The 22634-nt window shown below is 44.1% G+C and overlaps 1 protein-coding gene and 1 long non-coding RNA gene across 11 annotated transcripts in view; one reads left to right on the forward strand and one right to left on the reverse strand.

Moving 5' to 3' along the window:
* Window positions 1-22634, reverse strand: part of KDM6A (lysine demethylase 6A) — a 255888-nt gene that overhangs the window by 38913 nt on the left and 194341 nt on the right. For all 8 annotated transcript variants that reach the window (XM_053304859.1, XM_053304862.1, XM_053304861.1 and 5 more), the window contains 2 exons: window positions 20253-20327; window positions 2542-2690 (listed from right to left, as the gene is read on the reverse strand). In XM_053304859.1, the coding sequence (XP_053160834.1) occupies window positions 2542-2690; window positions 20253-20327 (224 nt within the window). The remainder of the gene's footprint in view (window positions 1-2541; window positions 2691-20252; window positions 20328-22634) is intronic.
* Window positions 20800-22634, forward strand: part of LOC128349014 (uncharacterized) — a 33845-nt gene continuing 32010 nt past the window's right edge. For 2 of the 3 annotated variants that reach the window (XR_008318494.1, XR_008318492.1), the window contains exon 1: window positions 20800-21002. This is a non-coding gene — a long non-coding RNA (uncharacterized LOC128349014). Of the gene's footprint in view, window positions 21036-22634 lie in introns of all 3 variants that reach the window. The other variant, XR_008318493.1, reaches the window with a different exon arrangement.

Below are 22634 nucleotides of genomic sequence, written 5' to 3' on the forward strand. Positions count from 1 at the left end.
TTCTGGACCAGCTGTAGTTTCTGGACTACGTACAAGGGCAGCCCCACATAGAGCACATTACAGTAATCCAGTCTGGAGGTTACCAGCAGATGTACCACTGTTTTGAGGTCGTTCATCTCAAGAAACGGACGGAGCTGGCGTATCAGCCGAAGCTGATAGAAGGCACTTCTGGCCACTGCCTCAACCTGGGACACTAGGGAGAGGCTCGGATCCAGAAGCACTCCTAGACTGTGTACGTGTTCCTTCTGGGGAAGTGTGACCCCATCCAGAACAGGCAGATCAAAATCATCTCTTGAGTTCTGACCCCGGACAATGAGTACCTCCGTCTTAGCCAGATTCAGTCTCAGTTTGTTATCCCTCATCCAGCCCATCACTGACTCCCGGCAGGCATTTAGGGAGGTTATGTCGTCTCCCGATGATGCTGACATGGAGAAATAGATTTGGGTGTCATCAGCATACTGGTAGCACCCTGCACCAAATCTCCTGATGATCTCTCCCAGCGGTTTCATGTAGATATTAAATAATATTGGAGACAGTATGGAGCCCTGGGGAACACCATACAAAAGTTCAGATTTTGAAGAACAGCAGTCTCCAAGGGACACCATTTGGAACTTGTCCGAGAGGTAGGAGCGGAACCACTGCAAAGCAGTGCCTCCAACTCCCAACCTCCTCAGACGCTCCAGAAGGATACTATGGTCGATAGTATCGAAAGCCGCCGAGAGGTCCAGAAGGACCAACAGTGTCACACTTCCTCTGTCAATTCCCAGTTGGTGATCATTCATCAGGCCGACCAATGCAGTCTCCACCCCTAGCCAGCCTGAAAGCCAGTTTGAAATGGGTCAAGATAATCAGTTTCATCCAAGACTGTCTGGAGCTGGGAGGCCACCACCCTCTCAATTACCTTGCCCAGCCACGGAAGGTTGGAGACAGGCCTGTAGTAGTTCAAATCCGAGGGATCCAGGGTAGGCTTCTTCAGAAGCGGTTTATTAATTGCCTCCTTAATACAAGGAGGCATCCTACCTTCCCTCAGAGACGCATTTATAATCTCTACCAGGCCTTCTACAACAACCTCCCTGCCAGATAATATAAGTCATGTCAGACAAGGGTCAAGAGAACAGGTTGTAGGCCGCACCATTCCAATCAGCTTGTCCACATCCTCAGGAGTCACAAACTGGAACCGATCTAACCTAATCACACAAGAGGAGTCGCAGGACACCTCCACATCAGACACTGAGGGAATTGTGGAGACGGAGTCTAAGTTGGCCCGAATACGAGAGATTTTCCCCACAAAGAATTCATTAAACACATCACAGCGGGTAATCAATGGTTCCAGATTCTGATTCAAGGGAGGAGGGCACTCACTAGCCCTCTCACAACTCTGAACAACTCCGCCGGACGTGAACATGCGGATGCAATACGGGCAGAAGAGAATAGCTTCTTTGCCGCACGTATCGCCTGAGCATACGTCTTCAAATGAGCTGTATGTTGCAATCTGTCGGATTCAAGCCGAGTCTTTCTCCACTTGCGCTCCAGTTGTCTACCTCGCTGCTTCAGCCCCCGTAGTTCTTCCGTATACCAAGGGGCCAATTTTGAAGCGGGTTGGAGAGGACGCTTAGGAGTGATCATGTCTACTGCCCCAGTGAGTCTGCTGTTCCAGTTCTCCACCAGGGTATCAGCAGGATCGCCAGCAGAGCCAACACTAAATCCCTCCAAGGCTTCTTGAAATCCTGTTGTATCCAATAACCTTCTCGGGCGGACCATCCTAATAGGTCCCTCTCCCCTGCAAAGGTGGAGTGTGACTGTGAGTCCAACCTTAACCAGATGGTGGTCCATCCATGACAGTGGGGAAATCACAGGAGTCCCCATGCACGGAACACTACCCTGATCAGAGTGAAAGACCAAATCAAGAGTGTGACCTGCAATGTGCGTCGGTCCCGAGACCACTTAGGCCCATAGTCGTCATGGACGCTATGAACTCCTGAGCATGGTGGCAGTCAAAATGGCCACTGCCGCGAACAACAGAGACCCGAACGGGCCGAAAATGATCCATTTCCTGGGATGCGGCAGTGACTACAGAGGTCGGCGGGGGGAGGCAGAACCTTCGCGGACACACCCACCCCACGTGGCATACAGGAAGTCCCCCAAAGGGGCAAAAGGTACTTTAATTCATTTTTTTAAATTTAAAAAATAATTCACGAACGTATCCAGAGGTTCAGTTCCAGTCTGGACAGAACCTCTGTGTGTGTGTGTGTGTGTTTCGGTTCGATCCCAAACCCCTAAATTGAACCTCTGGACCTTCGAACTGCTGGACCTGTTCACACATCCCTAGGGGATTATTACTGATAAGTAAGTTACAAAATAAAGACCCAAGAATTGAGGTATTTTCAAAACTAAGATTACAGTACTGAGTTTAAATATGTAAGGATTCACATCCCACACCTTCAAAGTCCCAGGATATCTTACAAAATTCAAACTAACAACAAACAGTACAACCTATGTCAGTATGTAGCATGATCCAAACATTTTACTTTCACCACTCACCTGGTGTCCTGCTGCCTGGTACCTTCATATACAACTGGACTGTATTCATTCCTAAGATTGTATGACCAACATGACTGAGTAGATTTCCTGCTGATACCACACGTACAAAAGCAGGAAGCTTCGTCAGTTCATGAAGCTGTAACTTCCACCTGTTGAAAAACAGATGTATGTAATATTTTGTGAAGTTTAAAAAAAAAAAAGTTTTATTCCCTACAAATTAACCTTGACAACTCCACAATATTTCTTTGTTCTCAACATAGAGAAAATTTAAGTTAGCACTTGGGCCATGACTGACCAAAGTCATGGAGAAATAGCACTGTTACCCAGATAACGCATTTGGGGGCTCCCAAAAGTAGTGAGGAGGTGTTTGTCAACTCCCCCAGGAGCAGCATCCTTAACAGAATCAACCAACAGTAAGAATGGCATTGGGGAAAGAATGACAGAGAGGAAAGAGAAAGAGCCTATGTGCATCTCTGTGCTCCAGACAAGAACCTTGGAATTTGGTTAAGCTAGGCCAATCATCAGCAAAACCATAATCTCTCATTGGATACTGGCCTGTTATGTGTAATTGAAGTCAGGGTGGATGATATTGAGAGGTCAGAACAGACCCAGCTGATCTCAACCAGGTTTCAATACACTAATATCTATATATATAATTTTCCTGGGTGTGTCTTGGAATGTGCGTCCCAGCGCCCAGCTGATTGGCTAAGCGGCGAATGCACCTGATTAGCTGAGGCACACCCAGGAAGATTGGTTGCCGCGGCCCGGCCATGGAGGCCAGAGGGGGCGGGCCTGGCCCGGCCGTGGAGGCAAGGCCCAGGAGGAGAGAAAGAAAGTGTGTGTGTGTGTGGGGGGGCAGAAGTGGCAGTGGGGAGGAGAGGCGGCTGGGCCTGGAAGCGGAGACTGGGGAAGAAGCGGGGGGGGGGGGGGAGATAACCGCCAGCCCCAAAGAGCGCACAGATGCTCTGTGTGGGGTCGGCAAGTATTTTTTAAAAAGCCTAGGAGGTAAAACAGCTCTCATCTAAAGAGCCACATTCACCGAGCATTCAGTACAAAGTGGATCCTATTGGCCACAACTCAACAAGTCCTATTATTTCTACATACCCAAGGGAGCTTTAAAGGTTTGTTTCTTGAACAGCAGTCTTCTATGCTACTATGAACATTTATATGCAGCTTCTCAACAAATGTTCTCAAAGTGGTTAACATAGAACTAATAAATAAGATGCATGGCAAATTATTTTTAGAACTGAGGGAACCTTCAAAAGCAGTTTGTGATATGGGAACCTATTGTTCAAAAGAAAAGTTCAAAAATACCATAATGCATGCCCAAAATCTTGGGGTGCACCTAAGCAGCTCACTGGATCCTGACAACTATGGATTTAAATACTTGATATTGGGATTTAAATTAGTTCAGAGATTCTGAGACGACACAGCTATTTGTCTTCTGGGTCTTCAAATTCCAACACAATGCTCCTTTATTAGCAGCAATTCATGATTTCATCAATGTATAACACACATGCAGGATCTATTGTTACAGACTGGACTGGATACAGACCATCTGATTAAAGTATCTTGAGTATGCCTTTGTCATAGACAAAGGTCCAACTGTCATTCACATGCAGGTTCTGCTGATCAGAGGACCAGTTAGCATAGTTGTCGTTATGAAACTAAAGGATCCAACTGGTTAGTGGCTAATGACTAAAAAACAGGTTGATCACCAGTGATCTGGAAGTAATTCATTACAGCCAAAAGAGTGGGTTCTGCGACAGCACAGGACCATTTGAGCAGAACTGACTAGCATCCCAAAGCGCTTAGCCCCACCCCCTGCACATGGCACACTTCTTCAGTTTGGGCGGGCTAGCGTTTCTCTCCTCAGTTCCTGAAGGACCGACATTTGGATTCAACCATTTGTAAGGAATCAGTCACAGTTCAAGAAGTTAAGTAGCACTGCATGTTCTATAAACATATATTTTGTAACTTTGCATATTGCAGCAGGGCTGGCAGGAGGGTCTTATGACAGCAACGGATCACTTAAGAACATAACAACAGCCCTTATAGATCAGGCCCAAGGTCCATCTAGTACAGCATCCCATTTCACACAGTGGCCCACCAGATGCCACTGGAAGCCACAGGGAGGAGTTGAGGGCATGCCCTCTCTCCTGCTGTTACTCCCCTGCAACTGGTACTCAGAGGCATCCTGCCTTTGAGGCTGGAGGAAACCTATAGCCCTCCAACTAGTAGCTGATGATAAATAGACTTCCAGATCAATAGATACAGGTGAGCAACCTGTTTATCTGGATCGCGATCCATTGTACTCATAAGAGTGGGTGACTAATGAGCTGTCAGTCTGGAGTGGGTGTAGGATGCTAAAATAAGACCCTTTTCAGCATACCCCTCCCAAAATTGGCCTGAGCTGCAGAGTGAAGGTCCAAAGCATAATGTTTCACAAAGGTATGCTCAGAGGACCAAGTTGCTGCAGTACAGATTTCTCTGAGCTTAATGACAGCCATATATGTTCTAATTGTGTTCAGATATACTCTGCACCTAGCCAAACTGCCTGATCGGTGTGGGTGTGAGACACACCCATTGGGCTTCTGAGATCTTGGCCTTTATTAGAGTGGGCTACAGCCAGACAGAGGCAGTCAGAAGGGTGGCTGGAACGAAGATGGCTGTGGGGGTAAGAAGTTATTATCTGGCTTCTACGCTCCACTCTCCTCTGGGTAGGGAAGGGTCTGGCCAAGGCTTTTTCTTTGCTCTTGTCCTCTTTGCTGTAGCCTGTTTGCTATCGGGGCTGAACTCACTCTAATTGTGTTCAGATATGATCTGCACCTGGCCAAACTGCCTGACTGATGTGGGTGTGAGACACACCCATTGGGCTTCTGAGATCCTGGCCTTTATTAGAGTGGGCTGCAGCCAAAGGTGCAGGCTGCCTGCAGGCAGCCGCCAAAGGGGGCCGGCCTTTGGAGGTGGGACTGAGGGCTGGGGCCAACATACTAACTTGAACAGCTAGAGAAGATTCTTGCTCACTTCACTGTTGGTGAGATTGGATTGAAGTAGTTATATGTTTGGGGTCATCTAGAGATGGGGAGACAGGGAGCGCCTTGGTTGAATGTGGGGCAGCTATTCCTGGTGATGGTGGGGAATAGAAGCAGTAACATTGGCAGGTCAGCAGGCCATTCCAGGGGAAGGGTAGTTAGAAATTGAATAGCTGTCTCCCCTTCCGGCTGTCCTGCCAACTCTATGACCTCGGGAAGCACTGCCAACAACCCACATAGCCTTACCTTGCTCCTCTACAATGCCATGTCGGTCCAAAATAAACCCGAAGTAATCCATGATTTGATTATGGATGAAGGGGCTGACCTGGTGTGTATCACTGAGACTTGGTTGGGGGAGGCTGGTGGCCCAGGGTGGTCCCAGCTTCTTCCTCCAGGGTATTCTGTAGAGGAGCAGGTGAGGGGACATGGGCGGGGAGGCGGAGTGGCTGTTGTCTATAAGGATAACATCTCCCTTACCAGGGTCCCTGTCGAGGTATCTGACCATATTGAATGTGTGTACCTAAGTTTGGGGACCAGGGATAGATTGGGACTTCTGTTAGTGTACCGACTGCCCCGCTGCCCGACGGAATCCCTTACTGAGCTCACGAACTTGGTTGCAGAACTTGCGTTGGAGTCTCACAGACTTTTGGTGCTGGGGGACTTCAATGTTCACTTTGGGACCAATTTGTCCGGGGCAGCTCAGGAGTTCATAGCGGCCATGACAACTATGGGCCTATCCTAAGTGGTCTCAGGACCGATGCACACTGCAGGTCACACGCTTGATTTGGTCTTTTACTCTGATCAGGGTGGTGTTCCGTGGGTGGAGACTCCTGTGACTTCTCCATTGTCATGGACAGACCACCACCTGCTTAAAGTTAGGCTTACAACCACTTTCCATCTATGCAGGGGCCAGGGGCCTATTAGAATGGTCCGCCCAAAGAGGTTATTGGATCCAATAGGATTCCAAGAAGCCTTGGAGAAATTTAATGTTGGCTCTGCTGGTGATCCTGTTGATGCCTTGGTGCAAAACTGGAATAACATGCTCACCAGGGCAGTAGACACAATTGCTTCTAAGCGTCCCCTCTGACCCACTTCAAAAGAGGCCCCTTGGTATATGGAAGATCTACGGGGGCAGAAGCGGCAAGGTAGGTGACTGGAGCACAAGTGGAGAAAGACTCGACTCGAATCCGACAGATTACGACATAGAGCACATTTAAAGATCTATGCTCAGGCAATACGTGCAGCAAAGAAGCAGTTATTTTCTGCCCATATTGCATCTGCATGTTCACGTCCAGCAGAGTTGTTCAGGGTTGTGAGGGGGCTGGTAAGTGCCCCCCCTCCTTGAATCAGAATTTGGAGCGATCGGTTACCCACTGTGATGTGTTTAAAGAGTTTTTTGCAGATAAAATCTCTCGGATTCGGGCCAATTTAGACAGAGACTCCACAATTAATTCGATGTCTGAATTGGAGGTGTCTGACAACTTCTCTTATGTGGCGCGACTTGATCGGTTTCAGTTTGTGACTCCTGAGGACATGGACAAGCTGCTCGGAATAGTGAGGCCTGCCACTTGTTCTTTTGAACCTTGTCCAACATGGCTTGTTCTATCTAGCAGGGAGGCTGTTGTGGGAGGCCTGGTAGAAATCATAAATGCTTCTCTGAGGGAGGGCAGGATGCCTCCTTGTCTCAAGGAGGCAATTATTAGATCTCTTCTTAAGGCTGCATTAGATCTCTCGGAGTTGAGCAACTATAGGCCTGTTTCCAACCTCCCATGGCTGGGCAAGGTAATTGAGAGGGTGGAGGCCTCTCAGCTCCAGGTGGTCTTGGAGGAAACTGATTATCTAGACCCTTTTCAAACTGGTTTTCGGGCAGGGTATGGGGTGGAAACTGCCTTGGTCGGCCTGATGGATTATCTCCAATTGGGAATTAACAGAAGCAGTGTGACTCTGTTGGTCCTTTGGGATCTCTCGGCGGCTTTTGATACTATCGACCATAGTATCCTTCTGGAACATCTGAGGGTGTTGGGATGGGGAGCACTGTTTTACAGTGGTTCCGCTCCTACCTCTCAGACAGATTCCAGATGGTGTCAATTGGAGACTGTTGCTTTTCAAAATCTGAGTTTAAGTATGGTGTCCCTCAAGGCTCCATACTTTCTCCAATGCTTTTTAACATCTACACGAAACCGCTGGGAGAGCTCATCAGGGGATTGGAGCAGGGTGTTATCAGTATGCTGATGACACCCAAATCTACTTCTCCATGCCAACTTCTTCAGGAGAAGGCATAACTTCCCTAAATGCTTGCCTGGAAGCAGTAATGGGCTGGATGAGGGAGAATAAACTGAAGCTGAATCCAGATAATACGGAGATACTTATTGTGCGGGGTCAGAACTCTAGAGACAATTTTGATCTGCCTGTTCTAGATGGGGTCACACTTCCTCAAAAGGAACAGGTTCGCAGTCTGGGAGTACTTCTGGATCCACACCTCTCCCTGGTTTCTCAGGTTGAGGCGGTGGCCAGGGGTGCTTTTTATCAGCTTCAGCTGATACGTCAGCTGCGTCCATTTCTTGAGATGAACGACCTCAAAACAGTGGTACATATGTTGGTAACCTCCAGACTTGACTTCTGCAATGCGCTCTATGTGGGGCGCCCTTTGTACATAGTCCAGAAGCTTCAGTTGGTACAGAACATGGCAGCCAGGTTGGTCTCTGGGTCATCACGGAGAGACCACATCACTCCTTTGTTGATAGAGTTACACTGGCTGCCAATAGGTTTCCGGGCAAAATACAAAGTGCTAGTTAAAGCCCTAAATGGCTTAGGCCCTGGATATCTAAGAGAATGTCTTCTTCATTATGATCCCCACCGCCTTTTGAGGTCATCTGGAGAGGTTTGTCTCCAGTTGCCGCCAGCTCGGCTGGTGGCCACACGGGGACAGGCTTTCTCAGTTGCTGCCCCAAGACTGTGGAATGCGCTCCCTACTGAGATACGATCCTACCCATCTCTGACAATTTTTACAAAGCATTTGAAAACCCACCTCTTCACCCAAACTTTTTCTGTTCTTTGAAATTTTAACGTTTTGTTGATTTTAAATTGTTAAATTGTTTTATGTTTTTGTATATATTTTAACTTGTTTTATACTATTAACTGCCCAGAGACGAAGGTTTGGGGTGGTGTACAAATGTAAGCTCTGGTAGAGTGAGCCCGTATGGTCTTAGGCCCCACCTTTTGATGTTTGTAGGCCAGGAAAATGAGTTCCACATCCAGTAGGATAAGCCTTTTTTTCTAGAAATCTGTCAACCTTTCTATTCGGAGCAATATGCTAAGATTATTGAAAATGGGGAATTATCAGAAAATTGTAAAATACAAAAAGGAACTAGACAAGTATGTCCACTTTCCCCATTACTTTTTATATTAGTATTAGAAGTGCTCTGTAGAAATATTAGAGAAGATGATCAAATACAAGGCCCGAAAATTGGGAAACAAGAGTATAAACTAAGAGCCTTTGCGGATGATGTCGTGTTTTTTTTAGAAAATCCATTGGACAAGATTGGAAGACCCTTGGAAAAAATACAACAATTTGGCCAATTGGCTGGGTTTTATATAAACAAGACTAAAACGAAGGTGTTGACTAAAAATATGGATCAGAAATCTAAGGATAGATTTTTTGAAATAAGTGAACTGAAAGTGGAGAAGAAAATTAAATATCTGGGTGTTTGGCTGACAAATAATAATTCTTTGTTGTTCTCAAATAATTATATTAAAACATGGAATACAGTAAAAACTGACTTACAAAGATGGTCTAATATGAACTTATCTTTAATGGGAAGAATTTCAGTGGTGAAAATGAATGTCTTACCTAAAATGTTGTTTCTTTTTCAGACTATTCCTATAATTAATACTTTAACTTGTTTTAAGCAATGGCAGAAGGACATAACTAAATTTGTTTGGCAAGGGAAAAGACCAAGAATTAATTTTAAAAATTTAACAGATGCAAAAGAAAGAGGCGGTCTTATCCTACCAGACTTAAGGTTGTATTTTGATGCTGTTTGTTTGACGTGGTTAAAAGAATGGATAACATTAAGAAATTCTAGAATACTTGATCTGGAGGAATTTGACAGAAGGTTCGGATAGCACTCCTATTTGTGGTATGACAAAAGTAAAGTACATAAAGATTTTCTTAACCACTATATAAGAAGGAGCTTAATGAGAGTTTGGGTAAAATATAAAAAATGGTTCGAACCTAAAACTCCATTATGGTTATCCCCGATTGAAGCTCTAGTACGTAAAGAGGTAAATATGCAATCGCAATGGGGTACCTATAGGGATTTGTTATGTTTTCAAGAAAAGGACTGTAAGTTTAAAAGTTTAACTGAAATACAAAATTTGGTTAGTAATTGGTTTCAGTACCATCAGTTAAATGAAGTTTATAAGAAGGATCTTAAAGTTGGATTGGAGGATCAGATGTCGAGATTTGAGAAGGAGCTGTGTGAAAATGATGAAAAATTAGTTTCTAAAATGTATAAGCTCTTGCTTTTGGAGGAGACAAGAGATGAAGTGGTTAAAACGACTATGGTAAAATGGGCTCAAGATGTGGGGTATAATATAGAAATGGCAGCCTGGGGAAAGTTATGGAAAACTGATTTAAAGTTCACTGAATGTTATGTTTTAAAAGAAAATTATTATAAAATGATGTATAGAGAAACTCAAGTATGTAGTACACCGCTCTGGGCTCCTTGGAGGAAGAGGGGGATAGAAATGTAAAATAATAATAAAATAATAATAATAATATATAGGTGGTATTTGACACCTAAAAAACTGGCATTAATGTATAAAAATGTTTCAAACAAATGTTGGAAATGTGGACACTCTGAAGGAACTTTTTTTCATATGTGGTGGTCTTGTAGGAAGACTAAGGCCTTTTGGGACATGATATATAATGAGTTAAAGAAAATTTTCAAAATGACATTTCCTAAGAAGCCAGAATCCTTCCTGCTGGGAATAACGCAAGGAGTGTTTTCTACAACCAACTTAACATTCTTTATGTATGCTACCACGGCGGCCAGAATAATATATGTGCAGAAATGGAAGAGTAATGAACTGCCCCCAAAAGAAGATTGGCTGATAAAAATTTTGGAATATGCGGAGATGGCAAAACTTACAGTACTGATAAGAGACCAAAATTTGGAATGCTTTATAGAAGATTGGAAACCATTCTTATTATACTTAAAGAACTATTTTCCTAATATTGATTTTACAACAGGGTTTGAAATTTAGTAATATTAGCAGGTTGGGTAGATCAAAATCGAGTTTGTAAGGTTTAAGATATATGTTTTGAATTATTATTATAGCAAGGGTTAATTCTATAGTTGGTGTGAGGAGGAGGTGTGAGTGGGAAGTCAATATTTATTTAATGTGATGTGAATGTTAAGATATTGTTAAAATCAATAAAAATCTAAATATAAAAGAAATAAAAGAAATCTGTCAACCTTTCACTTTGCCCTTGTAACCCACAAAAAGCTGTTTTGTGTTCCTATAGGACTTGGTCAACTACAAGTAGAACAGGAGTGTACGCCTAACATCCAAAGAATACAGGCAACGTTCCAGAGCCATCATTGAATTCTGGAAGAAGGTAGGTAAAACGATGTCACTGTTGATATGAAACAAAACTCAGGATCCAGGCGAAGCACTACCTTGCCCTCCTAGAATTTAATATAGGGGACATCAATATGAAGTGCATTCAGTTTGCTGACTCACTGAGCCGACAAAACAGAAAGGCCGTTTTAGTGTCACAAGTTTAGGGATGGCCGTTGCCATGGGCTCAAAAGGAGGCTACGATAGAGCAGATAGAACAAGGGACAGACTCCATTGTTCAGTAGGCTAATGGTGGGGAGAGACTGTTCAGACCTTTTTAGGAATCTCTTGTAGTCTGCATGTGAGAAAAATGTCTTTTTGTCCCATCTGAGATGACGAGCAGAAATAGCAGCCAAATGAACTTTGATGGAAATGCTGGGCAGCTTCTGCTGTTTCAGGTTTGTGAGACATAGCAAAACCTGGCGAGAAGTAGCGGAATGAGGCAGAAAACCATGCCTCTGTGCATACAGCCTAAATCGCCTCCACTTGCTGTTGTAGTTGACGTGAGTAAATTGCTTCCAGTCATTGAGGAGGATGTCATTCAAAAGCCTATCCTCCAGGCAGCCAAGTTGAGAGTTTTCAGGTCAGGATGGTGAAGCCTTCTCTCTCCTGTGTTAGAAGATCCACAAGTTGAGGCAGACATATGTGGTGACATTTCAACAGTCTGAGTGCCTGTTGAAACCATGGATGCCAGGGTCACCATGGTTTACAATCAATGTACAATCTGCAGACTCCTGCAGGATTTTTGCCAGAACTCTGTTCAACAGGGGGTAAGGAGGAAAGATGTATAGTAACTTTTGAACCCAGTTGGATTGGAAGGCATCCTCTTTAGAGTTGTGGCCGATGCCTGCCCTCAAGCAATACTGGGGGCACTTCTTGTTCATTGACATCACAAACAAGTCGACTTCTGCATCCCCCAGGTACTGAACAATGGCTGGCGGTATCGCAGATTGATTTCCCATTTGTGTTGCTGTACACAAAGCTGTGACTTGCTGAGATGATCTGCTAAAGTGTTCTCCACTCCTTTGATGTAGATAGCAGTCAGGATTATACACTGTGCTATTGGCCAATTCCAAATGTATAGGCTTAGCATGCAAAGGGAACAGGGGACTGTCCCTCCCTGCCAGTTTAGACAAGTGATTGCTGCGGGACTGTCCAAGCTGACTTGGACCACCTTGCCTATCGAGACAGCTGGAAGGACTTGAGCACCTGGAACACTGCCAGCAGTTCTAAAAGGTTGATATGCATTTATTTATAGATAAAGATATGCATTTGGCACTGGTTCAGAGACCACAGACCCTGTGCCCGAAGATACCCGTAGTGGGCTCCCCAGCCTCACAGCAAAGCATCCGTCATGACCCAGGCAGATGGTTGAGGCACTTGGAAGGAGACCCAACAGCAGGTTGACTTTCTTCATCCACCACTGGAGTGAATTGTCAACAGATTTGAGAACTGTCCACGTTTGGGTGGAATGCCTACAGAAATCAGAGCTGAAGGCATCTGAGTCAAAGTTTGGCTGTCTTGGTTGTGCTATGAAGGTAATTTTCAGAGTTGTGATGTGCAAGAAGTGCTCCTTGTACAGAAAAGCCTGCTGTGCCATCGCATAGAGAATGGCCCCTATGTAGTCTATGTGCTTCACTGGCTGGAGCATGGACTATGACCAGTTGACCTGGACACCCAAGTCCTTGAGTAAGCTCAGGACTGTTGAGACCTGCAAAGCTTACTGACCATTTATACTTTCTGCCAGGAGCCAGTCGTCGAGTAGAGGAAAATTGTGAGTCCCTGTGACCGGAGGTGCGCTATGATCATGGCCATGCATTTTGTAAATACATGGGGCGCCGTAGCCAGACCAAATGGGAGGACATTGTACTGGTAGATCTGGCGTATCACTGTGAACCAGAGGTACTGCCTGTGATTGTGCTGGATCCAACTTTGCGAACCACTCCTCTCTGTAGAGGAGAGGAAGAATGCTCTGCAATGTCACCATGCGAAACTTGTGCACGTCCACATGACGGTTCAGCCACTGTAGGTCCATGATTAGCTGTAGGCTACCATCCCATTTCAGAACCTGGAAGTAGTGGGAGTAAAACCCCTTTCACTGATCTGTCCACCGAACAGGTGATATCACCCCTTTGTCCAAAAGAGTCTGAACTTCTTCCATCAGCAGTAGGGACACTGGCGTGTACTTGATTCTGTTGAATGATGATAGGATTGTGAATTCTATAGCATAGCCCATCTGGACTATGCAAAGGACTCAACGGTCTGATGTTATGTTGCGCCATATGAAGGCATAACTTGCCAAGCCTGATGGTGGAGGTGGCTAAGATGGAAGGTTGTAGAGAAGTTGATGGTGGAGACTCCTGGGCGAGAGGATTCAGTGGACTGACCTCAGGATCAAAAGGTGTTGCTTGTCCTGGTCAGAAGTCTTTGGGTGGGCGCCTTGCGAGCCCCTGGACTTTTGGTTAAACGGCTTTCTGTTGAAGTGCTGATACTGCTTTCGGAAATCCATTCTATTCGTCTGTTTGTAGAAATACTGTCTCCTACCATATTGACAGTATTTAGAATTTTGAGTTGGAGGAGGAGTCAAAAATGTCTTAGCTGTAAATTTTGATTTTTTGATGGACTCCATGGTGGTGTCTGTGGTTTCACAAAAGAGACCTTTCCCATCGAAGCGTAAGTTCTCTACACAGTCTTTCATGTCTGGTTGAAGCGCTGTGGAGCAAAACCAAGCATGCCTCTGAAAAGAAACAGCAGTCAAAGTTTGATACTCAGTCTCTGCCAGGTGCCTGATGTTAACTCCTGTCTAGTCAGGAGGGTAACTTTGGAATGGATGTCATTGAACTTGGCCAGAAATTCTTCAGGCGAGAGGTCAGCCTGTTCCTGGGCAAGTTCATCTCAAAGGGAGTAGGCATATTTTGCTACTTGCCGCATAATTTGCAATCTCCTTTTTGGAGACCATTTGAGTAGTAGACGTCGTGGTGTTAAGGAGCACCGTATGGGTCGGATGACTCCTTTGAGGATGCGGCTTAGGTACTTCCACAGTCGGTGTGTAAATGCAAGCGAGTTATTTATTTATTTGATTTTATACCGTCCTTCCAAAAATGGCTCAGGTCAGTTTACAAAGAGAAATAATAAATAAATAAGATGGATCCCTGTCCTGGAAGGGCTCACAATCTAAAAAGAAACCTAAGATAGACACCAGCAACAGTCACTGGAAGTACTGTGCTGGGGGTGGATATGGCAGTTACTCTCCCCCTGCTAAAAAGAGTCACCACGTTAAAAGGTGCCTCTTTGCCAAGTTAACAGGGGTTACCACATTAGCAGGAGTTGGATTGGGCATTTTGGTACCGATGCATCATTCTTTCTCGGTGGCGTCACTTGGGACAACATTGAGATTATAGTAGTGGAAGGTTTAGGTAATTCTGGTGGAAGTGTTACTTTTTTGTGGTTTAAAAAAAAAAATTCCAATTTTATTGAAACATAAAGCAAAAGAAAAAAATACGTCATTATATTTCTTTAAGCAAATACTAAAAAGAAAATATTCTAAATGTATTAACAGTTCTAAGAAAATTCGGCAGCAATGATCAATATTTGATTACGCCTGATCAACACTTGGTTGCATAAAGCTGGGTACATAAAGCTTCACAAATCAAATCCAGATAATGGGAACAAATTATGTCCTTGTAGGATATTAAAGTTTATAAAGGGATCCCAAGTTGACATAGGAAGTGTTACTTGAGTAGCTATGGGTACTATTGAGGCTGACAACAAGCCTTCCATAATTTATACTCTTGGTAACCCCCTGGAAGTCCAGGGGAGCAGAGATGAATCTGTGAAGCATCTCCCCTACCACCTCTGTGCACTACAGGTGAAACTCGGAAAATTAGAATATCGTGCAAAAGTCCATTAATTTCAGTAATGCAAATTAAAAGGTGAAACTGATATATGAGACAGACGCATTACATGCAAAGCGAGATAAGTCAAGCCTTAATTTGTTATAATTGTGATGATCATGGCGTACAGCTCATGAAAACCCCAAATCCACAATCCCAGAAAATTAGAATATTACATGGAACCAAGAAGACAAGGATTGTAGAATAGAACAATATCGGACCTCCGAAAAGTATACAGTGTACTGTGCTTGATTGGCCAGCAAACTCGCCTGACCTGACCCCATAGAGAATCTATGGGGCATTGCCAAGAGAAGGATGAGAGACATGAGACCAAACAATGCAGAAGAGCTGAAGGCCACTAATGAAGCATCCTGGTCTTCCATAACACCTCATCAGTGCCACAGGCTGATAGCATCCATGCCACGCCGCATTGAGGCAGTAATTGCTGCAAAAGGGGCCCAAACCAAGTACTGAATACATATGCATGCTTATACTTTTCAGAGGTCCGATATTGTTCTATTCTACAATCCTTGTCTTCTTGGTTCCATGTAATATTCTAATTTCCTGGGATTGTGGATTTGGGGTTTTCATGAGCTGTACGCCATGATCATCACAATTATAACAAATTAAGGCTTGACTTATCTCGCTTTGCATGTAATGCATCTGTCTCATATATCAGTTTCACCTTTTAATTTGCATTACTGAAATTAATGGACTTTTGCACGATATTCTAATTTTCCGAGTTTCACCTGTAAGCCCTGTGTAGCCACATACTTTCCTGGGGCTTTCCATGTATATGGGCTGGCAGTCTGCATTGACTGGAAAGGTTGGAAATCCGAAGGTGTGGAATGAGTAGAGAGTCGAGACCAAGGTGAAGTTCCTGGAGTCCTTGGAATCATGAGCGCCGCTCCATGCTCCTTGGTGTTGAGACCATGGCTAAGGAAACCGTAAAATGTGGATGCCAAAGGAGTGCTCTCAATGGAATCCAGCATATTTAAGAGGCGTTAGGCACTGCCAGGCACAAGCTGGCCTCTAGATTATCATTCTTAGTGTTGATGTTGAAAGAGAAGGGGAAAGATGAAGGGCAGAGAGCATACTGTGGATCGAGAGTGGCTGGAGACAGAGATGGTCTTGGCATTGTTGCGGGTGACAGGGAGCGCTCCCTGTGTCAAGCAGCCGAAATTGTGGCCATTACCAACATTGACAACCTTGTCAAAGTTGAAGCAGGTCATTGAGTTGTGGGCATGGAAGAGTCAAGTTCTATGAGCATAGCAGAAAGTCCGTTCCGAGTCTAAGCCAAGTAAAGCCGTCCAATAGTCAGTCTGGTCCAAATAAAATGTAAACATCGAAAAAGAATAATCTGATTCGGTCTGAGTCGAGGATACAGCAATAACAGAGATAAATTTTTATTTTGTTTCCACAGAAAACTGTTCCAATCCGAGGAGCTCACTGTCCGAGGTGCTCACGCAATGGCATTCAGAAAGGAACTGAGGAGAGAAATGCTAGCCCACCCAAACTAAGGAAGTGCACCATGTGCAGGGGACGGGGCTAAGTGCCTTGAGGATCGAGTTAATTCTGATGGAATGGTCCTGCACAGGCGCAGAACCCATTCTTATGAGTGCAACGGGTCATAATCCAGATCAATAACCACTGAACTGGTTTCTTTAGCTTTTTCCAACTGGTTTCTTTAGCTCTTTCGGGCACTGGTATGTTGACCCCAACAACTATGCTGTGAACAGCCTGGTTAACCTCTAAACAGGAAGCTTACTTCAGCCACTGATGCAGCAGCTCCCAGGTACTATGTGCCTCAATATCATAAGAACAGCCCTGCTGGATCAGGCCCAAGGCCCATCTAGTCCAGCATCGTGTTTCACACAGTGGCCCACAAGATGTCGCTGGAAGCCTACAGGCAAGAGTTGAGGGCATACGCTCTCTCCTGCTGTTACTCCCCTACAACTGGTACTCAGAGGCATCCTGCCTTTGAGGCTGGAGGTGGCCTACAGCCCTCCTCATACATCTCATTGGCTCATGGCATTGTGTGTGTGTAGATAGATAGATAGATAGATAGATAGATAAGGAATGAGATACCAATTAAGGAAAAGAAAATATGCAGTGGAAAAAACACAATGAATCTGTGTATACGCATTGCTTACGTACCATTTGAAGGCCTGCCATTAGAGTGATGGCAAGGAGAACAATATTCTTTTCACCACCACTGTCACTGGAGTTGTTCAGTTCAGCAAAGCTGCTCTAGATGAATAGGTCAGTGAACCCAAGGTTGGGCTGCCATGACAGAATATGACTGACTACGCAAACCTTTCAGCAAAATACTAGGCAGACCATGCACAAGTGTCTATATAAACTTCCCCTATTGCTATATGCCATCAACTTTAAGAATCTGTCCTATCTTTGGGGGAGAGCTCTAAAATTAGGTTTCTGTTTTGTTTGAAGATACAGTTTACAGGAGATGTTTGTATTGTTCATTTCTCTCTCTCTCTCTCTCTCTCTCTCTCTCACACACACACAGTTTTATTACCTGATGAATTTCTTTTCTGGGTATGTACATTCTAGAACGGAGATAGCCCTTTCTTAGGACAATGTAGACAGAATAATAGAATCTCCTCTCCTGAAGGAGGGGGATTCTAGCAAACACTTATAAGGAATGAACAATGAAGCTCTTTAAGAACTCTAGGCCTATGGAACTGGTAAGAGTGTAATGGAATGTCCCTCTGTAATGCCAAGATTCAATAGGCAAGATAAAATGAAAAAATCACCACCAGAGCAGGGGACAATTCTGCAAGTGGGACTTATCAAAGTCCCAGGATAGGCCAAATTAATTCCAAGACCATCCATGGACCCAGTGGTCCAAAACCCTCTGAAGGGTTGTGGCCCAAAGAAATGTCAGCTGATGACCAAAAGCTAATCTTGTAGTTTCTAACGAATGAATGATTCACTCAGGTGGCAGACCTACAAATAATTTCTATGGAAGATCTACCCTAGAAGGATGCAGTGGCACTAGAACTTCTGACAGAATGGGAAGCAATTCCTTTGGGGACTCCTTTGGTTGATGCCCAATAGTCTAAGCTGATATATTTAACAACGTGGCTTTAACATTCAACCTTGGAGACTGGCTTGCTCCAGACCCATTTAAAGCCCTCATTCTCTCAATAGAAGCTTCCTGTTTAACTCATGCTACTTCCTCATGTGAGAGATCAGGGTAAAAAACTTACTCCTGGAAACAAGAGACTTTAGGGACAAAAAGCAGTGACTAGCTGAATCACCTCTACATCCTTATGGAAAAAGCAGGGTGCCCTAGGAGAGTATTCAGAGTGGTAAAGGTGAAGTGTGCCGGAAAGCTGATTTCACTGGCGCCCACAGCGCCCTGTGGTTTTCCTTGGTAGAATACAGGAGGGGTTTACCATTGCCTTCTCCTGCGCAGTATGAGATGATGCCTCTCAGCATCTTCCTATATCGCTTCTGCCTGATATAGTACCAGCGGGGATTCAAACCGGCAACCTTCTGCTTGTTAGTCAAGCATTTCCCCACTGTGCCACTTAAGGTGACATTCAGAGTGGAATGCATGCTAAAGACTTAAAGGGTACTCTAGTGAGGGCTTGAAAGTAGTATTGAATCTCTAAATGGAAACAATGCAGTGAAAGTTGATGAAGCTGATCAACCTTTGTTAGAAATCTCTTCGCAGATTATTCTAGTGAGGGCTGCATGTAGAAACATATGTTTCCCATACAGCACAGAGCAGATAGCCAACACCTGATGGAGGTTACTCTGGAGGAATTTAAGCTACTTAATTCCTCTCACTTTAAGAAGTCATTTTTATCCCACTGTTCACAAAAGGTATGCTATATCAGTCTGTAGATCATGGAGACTGAGAAGAATCTAGAAATCATATCAGGGGGAAATATTTTCTATGAGTAGACAAGGGAAGTTAAGATCATCTATTCAGTCACTCAGAACCTAGCTGAAGTTGTTTTGATCCAGGTGTGAAAATCAGACCCTGGTGAAAGAGTGAAGGTGACCTGGGAAGCTTTCATGGCTTTTCGGTAGCCAGATCCAGAATATTAAAGAACCAAGGACCTCTAGGACAAAAGCAAGTCAGAACAATCATTACTACTTTTCTTCCTGAATTTTTTTTTTTTTTGCATTACTTTTGGAAAGTGGAGATTTGAGGAAAGTATAAATAAGGGTCCAAGCCCATAGACCCTTGAGTGCATCTGTATACTTTACTGAAGTGTCTTGCAAAGGACCACAGAACTTGACAATCTTCTTGACAGAGGTGAAGAGTCTCTTAGCATGATCTGATGAAATCCGAGGGGAGAAACCCTGCTCCACTAAGTACAGCTCTCTGAACTCAGTCAATCCACCTTCATGTTCAACACTTTTCTAAGGAGTTCCATTTTGAGGGGCATTAAACTGATTTATACGCTTGACAGAAGTAGTATGGGTTCCTGAAAAAGGATTGTCCAGAAACCTGTCTGTGTGCGCCTGAGAGAGAGAGACAGAGAGAGCGTGCGAGAGAGAGAGAGGGTGCACGTGCAATTAGAAGTATGATTACCAACCCTACAGACTTAGGCAGTAGAGCCCAGTAAAACAAGTGCTGGCAATATAGTATAGATGAACCCCATTATCTGCGGGTGTTCTGTTCTCCTCTTCCACTGCAGATAACAGGGCACTGTGGCAATAGGAATGCTGCAGGGGTGAAGGGGGCGGGGGTGTTAGGTTCCTGGAAGCTAGAAAAATGTGCTAAAAAGGCAAAAAAACAGTGAAAAGGCAAGTGCCCTACTATGCTCTGCAGGAGGAAATGCGCCATTTTTTTTTTATTTTTTTGCCCCTGGGGGGGACACTTAAAACAAACAAACAAAACCAAATAAACCACAAAATGACTCCTTTTCACAAAATAGCAGCCAGAAATGACCTATGAAGTCATTTCTGGCCATCCCCAAACCACAGATACGTGGGTTTTCACCCTTTTGTATTTGCAGATATTGCATTTGGGTTCCAATTAGGCAACTGAGGATACACAGAAATGTGAATAGTGGTACCACAATTGAGATCGACCTGTACAAGAAAAATATTGTTTGACATAGTGATATACCTAGCCTCTCGTATCAATAAGCACATTTACTTATTTTACTGTACTTACTTTTTGTCATCTGAAAGATCAATGTTGGTCCCAAATCTGATTGTTTTAAAGGGTCCTTTTCTCCTCCTCCCAGAACTGTAAAATCAAGTATACATATTAAGGGACTTACTGAAAAACAAATGCATTATCCAGGCTTTAGTGGTTTTCTGCTTTCATGCTTCTGTTGTGTTTACTGGCTGAAATCCAGACTAATGTGCTGGTGCTACAGGGGAGAGGAGATTTTTAACATTCTCCCCTTCCCTTTGAAGCCCACAGTGCCTCCTGAAAACCTGTCTAAGGATTGCAGCCATTTTCAGCCATTATTTTTATATTTTATTAATTGTTGTAAGCCATCCTAAGTGGATTTACCTGAAGAGTAGGACATAAAAGTTCTAAAGAACAAAGAATTATATTTTAATCAAGGTTCTTAAAAAGCTTGTTAAAATGTCAGTTTATAGCCTGTGTATGTTTAAAACCTATGTAACTGTCAACTTATGAGTCAGAGACCTACTGTGATTCCGCATCCCTTCCCCCCGCTCTGCTGTCTGTGTTCTGACCTAATGCAGTCTCGCTGACCACAGTCAGCATGACTAAAGAGGCAAGCTTCCTTCTTTTCTGAAGGACAGCCTGTGCAGCCAACAGAAGCTGGAGTAATGGAGGAGCTTTCTCTCTCAACTCCGGTTTGAGGGAAAGTCTAACTGCACTCCTGATCCAGATGTAATGAAGGCGCCGTCAAAATAGTTTACGGTGGCATAACTCACTGCAAACAAGGTGACAAATGGAGTTAGGGGAGGGAAACTGCAGGTACATTTTTTCTTTTAACTCCAGTTCCCCGGGTCCAGACATTTGGCTAGCGAAACTGGAGATTCCCTCCGGTTTCAAGTTCATCTGAATCTGGCCCATATACACCTATTTAAGAAGCTACTAGACCTGATAGTCGTTAGGTCTGTGCAAGTCTGCCCCAAATCAGTAAAAATCAGATCGGTAAAGTGGGAATTAATTTAGGAAATACTTTGGAATTTGCAAAATGGAATAGTATTTTCCCCCATAGAGGTTAATGGAAAAATAACTAAAAACCAGCTCTTGGGCTAGGGAAGTGAACAAAATGTGATTTGGATGCCGAATTGTAAGCACATCCCTTTAGCACAGAGGACTTACACATCCCCTTTAACACGGAGAAGGGAAGGTCCATACCTGCTCCTCCACTGCTCACCACCACTTCCTTAATCGCGGTGCCTCACATCCCAGCTATCATCATGCACTGGCAGTGCTTTCACCCAGCTGTCCCTGCACAATGCTAGCACGCAATGATAGCTGGGTCTGTCGGTGGGGGGGTAGTGATTAAGCAAGTGGAAGCAAGCAGTGAAGTAACAGGTATGGACCTACTCTTCTCCATGCTAAAGGGATTCTCCATGTTAAAGGGATGTATATTCCCTGCGTGTTAAAGCGATGTGCTGCAATTCGGCATCCAAATCACATTTCATGCACATCTCTATATTAGGCCTATGTGCATTAAAAAAATTCAGATTTGACCTGATCCAAATTTGACAATATCAGATTTCGAATTTGAATCTGAAATCTGGTTTCCATCCCCCCCGCCTCCATGGTCAATGAGAGAAACTGGAAAAACAATCTCTGGTTGGTCCTAGAGTTTTTAAACTTTCCACGCATTTGGGGAAGGAGATCAGGGGCCCCCTGTAGTGAATTTGAAGAGAACTGGTCAATCAGAAGCTTTTGGGTGGATTTTTGGAATTTTTGTTAAAAATGGTTTAAAATGTGAAATCTGGCTTATTTCAAGCCAGAACTTTACAAAAGGTTCTGAATCTGAAGATCCCCCTTGGACCATCATTCCACCAGCATGTGGAGAAATCTGCCCTTTGCCTTCAGCATGCCCCTTTTGTCCCCCCCCCCCCCATTTATATTTCCAGAATGGATGAGCATAGAGTTATGAAGTCTGCCACACCTGAAGTCCACATTGGCAGGACTATGCATTTTTTTCAAAGCTACGAGTCATTCCCAATTTTTGGTGAATTTTTGAAATTTTTGTTAAAAATGGTAGAACCTGGCTTTATTTCAAACCAGAACTTAAAAAATAAAATAAAATCTGAATCTGAAGCCCTCCCTAGGACCATCATCACGCCCCCATGTGGAGGAACAATGACATTCCTATGATTTTATATTAATTTTGAGGATGTGCAGCATTCTACCCATGAGGATCTTGCGCAGGTGCAGTACCAATTTCTTAGGGATCTCAACAGATCACGATCCAGATCAAAGACATTCTTTTGATTTTATATTAATTTTTGTCTTTCCCTTTGCAGAAGCACACAGTCAGCAGGTGAAAGTACTTTGAACATTTGTTTTTGTGGTTAGAAATGATTTTCACTTTCCCTTCGAGCCTCT

This window comes from Hemicordylus capensis, chromosome 3 (assembly GCF_027244095.1).
Source record: "Hemicordylus capensis ecotype Gifberg chromosome 3, rHemCap1.1.pri, whole genome shotgun sequence".
In the NCBI taxonomy this organism is placed as follows: Eukaryota; Metazoa; Chordata; class Lepidosauria; order Squamata; family Cordylidae; genus Hemicordylus; species Hemicordylus capensis.